Raw genomic sequence first — 8,631 nt, forward strand, 5'->3', positions numbered from 1 at the left:
TACATTGTGAGGACCAACTGCTCCTTGTGGAGACCAAAGCCTGGTCCCCATAAGGATAAGTCTTGTTAGGATAGGGTTAAGCATGTACAGGTAATGGTTAGGTTTAGGGTAAACGTCAGGGTTAAGGCGCCCACATACTGTGTGTACCTTGTGAGCTGTGCAGACTCCGCGCATACTGTTCGTAGATGGTTGAGGCTTCATGCTTGAACGTGCACCCTGATGGGTTGCAGCCCAGCCCTTCATGTAAGGTGTAAGGGGTGTTTACCTTTAGGACAAATTGAGGTTGCCTATTGGTCATTTGCTGACATGCCTACTTGATTGATTGCATCAAGGATCCAACTTGTGAAAAAAAAAAAAAAAAAAACAGCAGACCTTTTGCTTCGAGTCAGTGGTGAGCCTACCTCGAGTACGCGTGGCCCTCCGCAGACTGAAGTACGCCCGAGTATGTGGGGGAGTTTAGGCTATAGAAATGAATGGAAGTCAATGCAAATGCCAGAAAGACAGACACGTGTACCGATGTGTGTGTGTGTGTGTGTGTGTGTGTGTGTGTGTGTGTGTGTGTGTGTGTGTGTATTTAACCAAATCAGGTCTAAAATTTCTCTCTGTGAAATGTGTGACTAATGTATTGTTTGTGTCTCTCTGTGTTTAGAATCCTGAGGGAACATTTAGGAGAGATGGAGGTGGAGCTGTCTTTGACATTTGATGCTGTGGAGGAAGCAGATCTGGCCAACTACACTTGTTACGTTGAGAACCACATAGGGAGGCGCAGCGGGAGTGCTATACTGCGGAAAAAAGGTGGAATTAACTTTCTTTCTATGACATTTTTTTCTTTCCAACAATTTTCAGTAAGGTCATCTTGATAGTTTCTTTTTTTTTTCCTGAAACGTTTCACCTTCTATCCGGAAGGATTCATCAGTCAAGGAAACACACAACACAAAACTGATTCTGGTGGAACAAAATTGTGTACACAGGGTCCCAGTTACATCCAACAAAAGTATATATTGTAAAGAAAAACAGTAATAAGATCTAAGATATGAACTAAGAAAAATGATAAACTAAAAATATGCTAAGCACTAATAGTGCAAAAACAATACATCGAACAGCGGCACGAACATGAGTCTTCGCTGCTGTTCGACATATTGTTTTTTTACTACTATACATCTATACTAATAGGACCGTGCTGCTGTAGATGTATTTCACAATTCACTTTTGGCGCCTTGTTTTATATTGTTGTCGCATTCTTTGGTATTTCTTTTTGTTGTTTTGTTTGTTTGTTTGTTTGTTTTTTGGGGTGAGTCGAGACAGTTCTTCTCGTCCTGAGCATTTCATTGCAATGTTCACCTTGTGTTGATTCTGCATATGACAAATAAGCCAAACCTGATTTTTTTGAAAGACCACAAAGTCACAAATATAACCTGCTTATGTCTCACCTGGAAATGCTGGTTGCTTTGAAATAGCCAAATAAACAGTGAGACAGTGATTGAAATGTTATCACTTTAGAGAAGTGATACAATTATCTCACTCCATTGTCAGCCATTATCCTTTATAATAAATTAACTATTTGAACAAGCAAAGGCATTTGTAACTTCCACCTTAAGTCTAAAAGTTCTCAAACCAAGCTATCGGTTATGTATCCTTCTGCCTTAAGCCTTGAAGATAACAGGGTCACATTTGGGTGAATTGCATGAAGATATTACAGCAGCCTAAACAAAGCAGAAGTTAGCCTAAGTGTGTGCATGTTATTAAAGCTTGATGTAAGTTGCTGAATGCATGTGGCTGAATTAAGATGCTATAACTCTGCACTGACACAAGGTTGATGCATCAGTGGCACACACATGCACACCCACACACTCACCTACTGACACACTAATGACACACATCATTCATCTATATAACAGACAGAGCAAAAAGAGCTGCCCTCAGCCATCAATAGCAGTCTTAACAGAAAGGAAAAACTCTGAACACAACACATTTTTTGAAGGAAATCCTACCTTTTCTACTGAAGTTCAGCCGTGTGTGTAAACAACAATAGCCTCTTGATTTTCCTGAAACCAAAGGTTTCTGAATCCTAGTCCTAAGGCACCCAAATACTCGGGCGTACTTTTCTTCGTGAAAGTACGCAAGTACTAGAGGCGGACTCAACGTGGACTCGAAGCGGACGGCCACCGGTGATGTCCATGCTAAGATCAATTTTTACGACTGCATACGCATACTTGGTGTTGCACAATAATTCATAATAATAACATTTTGTGTATATATATATATATATATATATATATATATATATATATATATATATATATATATATATAACATAATAAATTCTGATTGAGTTAAACATTTTTTCATTAGATCCTGTGAGGGGGAGTGGCTATACTCTCTGTCTAATGCCACTTTTGCACTGCTACTACTCAGCCCCACTCAGATCAGCCTGATTTGCACCACACTTCAGGACGGGTTCTGGAGGCATGTCCAGAATCCAAAATCCTGCTAATGAATTTTTAATGAACTTTAGTTCACCGAGTGAGAGTTCTGCAATGAGTTAAACTCAAAGCAGTCTGCTCCTCAGATAAATAATGTGAAATTATTATTTTTAAATATGAATGTTTCTGTTAACTTATTTTATATATGAATATTTCTGTTCAGTGCCCTGAGACGACTTCTGCTGTGACTTGGCGCTATATAAACTGAATTAAATCTAATGAACCAGGTCCTACAAAAACATCCATCCATCCATCCATTATCTTTACCCGCTTAATCCATTTTGGGTCACGGGGGTCGCTGGTGCCCATGTCCAGCAATCACTGTGCGAGGGGCGGGGTACACCCTGGATGGGTCTCAAGTCCATCACAGGGCCACATAGAGACAAACGAGACAAACAAACATTCACTCTCTCACTCACACCTAGGGACAATTTAGAGTTACCAATCAGCCTAACATGCATGTTTTTGGTCTGTGGGAGGAAACCGGAGTACCTGGAGAAAACCCACGCATGCACGGAGAGAACATGCAGACTCCACCCAGAAAGGCCCCTGGACCGGGGTTCGAACCAAGGACCTGCTCGCTGAGAGGCAGCAGCTCTACCAGTTGCGCCACCGTGCTGCCGGACCTACAAAAACATTTATATTTAAAATTCCTTTTTTTTTTTCACCATTTGATGTATTTGCACTCATTTTTGGTATGTGGTTTTGTTTCTTGTATACATATTTTATTTTAGTGATGTAAGTGATGATCAGTGAACAGTGTTATTTCTCACCTTACTGACTTTGTCTATAAAATAAGAAAGAAAAGTTGTCAATCCTCATTTGAAGAGATAAGAACAATCAAACAGGGATTTAAAGTGTAATTCTTGTTTTGTGATTTGTACATCTGTGGGTTAGAATAAAGTTGAACTAAAGGCCGTGTCTCTTCTTTAAACATGTTTGAGGGAAATATTCCTGAGAGATCCAATAATTTTGTCTTTTTATGATTTTTCAGCTGAGTTAACTTTAATTTACAAATTATTTAATAAAGTCAAAGTGAAAACAGGATTTCATGATGAAGCCAAAACCATTTAATTATTTTTATTCTTCACTGGTTAAAAAAAAAAAAAAAAAAATTTATACATAAAATGTTTTTTTTTTAAGTTTCCACCATCTGCCCCGGATTCCCAGTCTTCCTGCCTGCCAAGGCTCGGAATCCAGCCTTTGTGAGCACACGAGGCCAGACCCTGTGCCCTGGCCTCGCATGCTTCAACGGGTCGGCAGTTCGTTTGATCTTCCGCGATGATTCTACTTGCTCGAATTTTGTTGTCGGTCACCAAACACAAAAAACGCCTGGACTTCAGCATTAAACACGGTGTTGTCATTATTGTTTTAAAAATCTTTACAATAGATCCAGCCGCTGCCCCGCGCTCCGAGAAATTGCAAATGGTAGATTGGTGAAAAGTTTCTGAGATCCAGTGACTCCTTCCCCTGACCAATCAGTGTCCTGCATTCACGTTTCAGTCTCGACTCAGCTCGCACAGTCCCACCAGAGAAGCAGGGATAAAACAAGGTCCCGAATCAGCTAAAAAGTACTGGTGGAATAGTAATATTTCCGTGGAGGGCTGAGTAGGAGCAGTGCAAAAGCCCCATAATAGTAATATCTGTTAACTGTCCTAGCCACACCAAGCCCTTCGTATTTTTGTTTGCACAATAAGAAATTATTTGACCCCTCAAGTAGGCCTTTAATGCCTCCTAGACAGTACAGAGTGGCATTCCTGGTGTTCAGTTAACTTCGAGAAAAAAATTATATTTCAGATGTAAGAAATTTGGTAAATTATTCCTTGGATAAAAGTAAGGAGCTGAATCTCCAGGGATGATATACAGATTTTGTGACCGGGATAAGCAATTTCATAACAAGTGGACCATGGTCCGTGATGATCATGGCCCCATATTCACATTCTTTCACCAAAGGCAAAGTTTGTTTATCAAGAAAAAAATAGTCAGTCCGGGAGAATATCTTATGGACTGGGGAAAAAATTAGTATGATCTTGAAGTAGGGTTGCAGAAGCCCCACACATCAGCCTCTGATCATAAGATTCAAGGAATGAGTTGATAAGTTGAGCAAACTTAGTTTAGGTAGTTTTCCCCATCAAATTACGGTCAGGAGATGAAAGCACATAATTTGTGTCACCACCAATTATAAAGGTTATGTGTTGACATATTTGGTGTGTTTGCGAAGAGGTTTGCAAAGTTAAATGAGATTCGTTCTTCATTGTCAGCATAGAAAATGATAGAAAATTGGACAATCTTTTGGGAATTTAACATCTCACATATCCATTTCCCAAAGGCAGATTACTGTGGATTCACTCTCATATTAAACACAAAGAAAACAAAACCCTGACATCAGCACTCTGATCCTTTTCACCTGCATTTCAGCCCTCCATCTGCTGTTATTCCTCAGCCTAAAGTTTTTTGTAAATCTCAGTAGTCTCATTCTTTATCCTCTCCCTGCTGTGTCTCTGACAGACATGTATCGCCTGGAGTTGGCAGGTGGTCTCGGGGTCATACTGCTGCTGCTGGGAGTCCTAACTGCTTTTTATAAGTGTTTCAATCTGGAGATCATGCTCTGCTACAGCCGACACTTTGGGAGTGATGAAACTGAAGATGGTAAGCTGTTTGGAGCACTCTACTTTACTTCAGGAAACTTCAGGATAGTGTGACAGTAAGGAATTTGATGTGTCTCTCACAGAATATATACAGTGGTGTAGAATATCAGACATTTTATAGCTCTAGTGACCTCAAAAGTCTCTGACTTGTTTAAAAAACTGGCTGCTGAGTGATACAGAAACTAAGTTGGTGCAACTTATTTGCATCTGACACTGACTTTTTGGTCTTTTAGGTGTCCTTTGGTGTTCCCTAAATACAGTATTGTAACTGATTGTCTTTTGTCTGTATCGATCTCTTTCAGACAACAAAGAGTATGATGCCTATCTGTCCTACACTAAAGTGGACCTAGACTCTTTGGGCAGGTCAGATTTCTCACTGAATTGATGTAACTATAAACTAATGTAAATCTGTAAAGGATCCATCCATCCATCCATTATCTTTACCTGTTTATTCCATTTTGGGTCACGGGGGTCGCTGGTGCCCATGTCCAGCAATCCCTGTGCGAGGAGCGGGGTACACCCTGGACGGGTCGCAAGTCCATCACAGGGACACATAGAGACAAACGAGACAAACAACCATTCACTCTCTCACTCACACCTAGGGACAATTTAGAGTTACCAATCAGCCTAACATGCATGTTTTTGGTCTGTGGGAGGAAACTGGAGTACCCGGAGAAAACCCACGCATGCACGGAGAGAACATACAAACTCCACCCAGAAAGGCCCCTGGACCGGGGTTTGAACCAGGGACCTGTTCGTTGAGAGACAGCAGCTCTACCAGTTGCGCCACCGTGCTGCTCTCTGTAAAGGATTTGGAACTAAAAATAAAAATGTGTGCATTAATTGATTTTTTTTTTTTTTTTTTTTTACAGAAAACTTCTAATAGCAGCAAAAAGAACTAGGAGCACAATGTGTTATGAACTGTATTTGCATAACAGCTACTATACATTTATGTGTTTTGATAATGGCTCCAGTCACTGAGCATTTTCTTTGATTTTGTGTACTTTACCTAGTGGCCCACAGTTAAATAATGCTGGTTCTTTCTGATTATATAAAAAAAGAAATTTTTAAATGAGTGGTCAAAGTTGCTGTACAAAGGTGATGTACATACAGTATTTACATATAGGCTACTGTTTGCATTAGGGTTGTGCATCTCTTGTCAGTGGCCGATATAAAATATATAATAAGAATTGCTGAATACAATATATATATATATATATATATATATATATATATATATATATATATATTAGGGGTGTAACAGTGTGCTAAAATCACATTTCGGTTCCGTTCAGTTTCAAGGAGGACTCGGTTCGGTTAATTTTTGGTACAAAAAAGGTTAAAATAAAGACTTACAAAATGTTTATTTTGAAAATATGCCAAATAAATAAGTTCAGTCATTACAGGCTTCTTAACTGGAGGTGATCTGGTGGATGAAGAAGACTCAGCTGCTATCTTCGTTGACATCCTCAAACTACAAAAAACACAGAGAAAAAAAAGATTGAGTTGAGATTATAATTTTAAATTAAAAAAGTTAAATAGATCACAATAATACAATAACAATACCTTTTCTTGCACGGTTAGCATTTCTGATATGAGGTGGTTGAATATCCTCTCTCGCTCATCATCATCAGGGCAGGGCTTTAAATCTGGGCTCCAGTGCTTGTTGACGATCAGTTTTAGCTTTTTTCATAAAGTGCTGGTACAACATTTTGGCTGAAGTGTTGACGTGATGGGATGTCATAGGCAGCGGGGCTCAAGAACTTTAATCATATGCTTAAAGCCAGCTCATCCACAACAGAATTCGGACCTAGATCAAGAGCTTTAAAAACTCGTACAGCTTGTGTTATTGCCTTGGACCGATCTGAATTACCTGATAAAGGTTGTTTAAATGCTGCTGTTATCGGTCTTTGCACCAAGCTGCTTTTCTTCTTGTAGAAGAGACGTTCACCTTCAGATGATGTTTCAAGTTCATTCATCTTTTATTTAAACAGATAAGTCACATTGCGCCTCGAAGACTCATTTACAAGTGAGAACTGTTTGGACAGACAATAAAAAGTGTGAAAAATGACGTAGGGTTTGGAGACAAAAAAAATCCTAACACGCTTTTAACCTCAGTTTGAAGATCAACAGTGTGATGAAAAATAAATCTCGCACACTTGCACATAATGATGCCGCCATTACACAGGGTGGGATGCAAGGGCGGTGAGCATGTCCAGAGACAACACACAGAGGCACTGCAGATTTCAGATAAAATCACTCAGTTCAAATAGTTCCCTCTGGAGAGATCCATGCACACTCGAGGGGGGCCGAGGACGACCAGAGACGAATCTAGTCCTGAAATGATGACAGAATGTTTATTCAGCTGGGCTCCTCTGAAAAGTCCATGGTAATTCCTCAGTAGGAGGGGAGGGAGGGGTTAGAGCATTGTGTTTACAAAACCTCCAGGTGGGTTGAGATAAAATGAATTGTCAAGGCCAGTCAGGGAACCAAATTCAAATAAACGCTATTGTTCTGGGGACAGGCAGAACTTTAATAACATCTACCTTGAGTCTGTGTCAGTCCACTCGGATTGGAAACGTCCACATTAAATGACCATAACAATGGAACATGACTGACAATAATCCCCGAGATCTGATCCATTCTGCCAAAAGTCTGGGTGCTCGAGGCACGAACCAAGCCATCATATAAGGCAGGCAGTCTGACCAGGTCCAGATTTGCTGCCAATGACTTCCTTGTTTGTTGATAGACCAGGAACCAGCCGAATCCAAAAAGCAGGAACCAGTTTTCATAAATCCAATTATAAATGAGTCCTTAAAATCCACAAATGGCAGCAGGGATAGACACGTCATCAAGTCTTCAAAGTCAATGAGATATCCAGCTGCGTGCGTGCCAACAGGGCAAATTGGCTCGTCTAAAGCTTGTCGTCTCTTCAAAAAAATGTTATCAATTGTGTTGAGGGACCAACTGACCAAATCCAAGTCCACAGTTATGATTCGGAAGATTTGTAGAAGAGAGGCTCTAAAGCAGTTTCACAGACAGGACAGAGCAAAAGCAAAGCGCAGAGGGAGAGGAGGGGACGTCTGCCCTTGAGAAGAGCAAGTGTGTTAACATGTTAGACGTGTTGCCTGCGACAGATCCAATCTCCGTGAAACAATGTCGACAGACAGCTTTGGATTTGCACTTGTCTTTTCCCATTGTTAATGGGAAACAAGAAAGCCATAATGTTTTCAAATAGGAGACCACAACGAGATGGCTTGTTCATTGCCTGTTAGGCTGCTAATGCTACGTGTGCTGCAACAATTAATAGCACCGTGCTGAAACATGCTTAGGAACTTTAGTTCCACAGCGCATAATCTCTCGTTAATATAATTTAATGAGTGAAAAAATAACCGAAATGGTACGCACGTGTACCGAACAAATGCTGCACTGAAACGGTTCAATACACCCACGTGTACTGTTACACCACTAATTATATATATATACATATATATATATAT

At 40.2% G+C, this 8,631-nt stretch overlaps 1 protein-coding gene across 1 annotated transcript in view; it reads left to right on the top strand.

The window, feature by feature from the left end:
• Positions 1-8,631, top strand: part of il1rapl2 (interleukin 1 receptor accessory protein-like 2) — a 460,778-nt gene that overhangs the window by 350,523 nt on the left and 101,624 nt on the right. Inside the window, exons 8-10 of the mRNA XM_037675424.1 lie at positions 650-795; positions 4,992-5,132; positions 5,434-5,494. Of these exons, the coding sequence (XP_037531352.1) occupies positions 650-795; positions 4,992-5,132; positions 5,434-5,494 (348 nt within the window). The remainder of the gene's footprint in view (positions 1-649; positions 796-4,991; positions 5,133-5,433; positions 5,495-8,631) is intronic.

Source organism: Nematolebias whitei, chromosome 4 (genome assembly GCF_014905685.2).
Source record: "Nematolebias whitei isolate Nwh7 chromosome 4, NemWhi1, whole genome shotgun sequence".
NCBI lineage: Eukaryota > Metazoa > Chordata > Actinopteri > Cyprinodontiformes > Rivulidae > Nematolebias > Nematolebias whitei.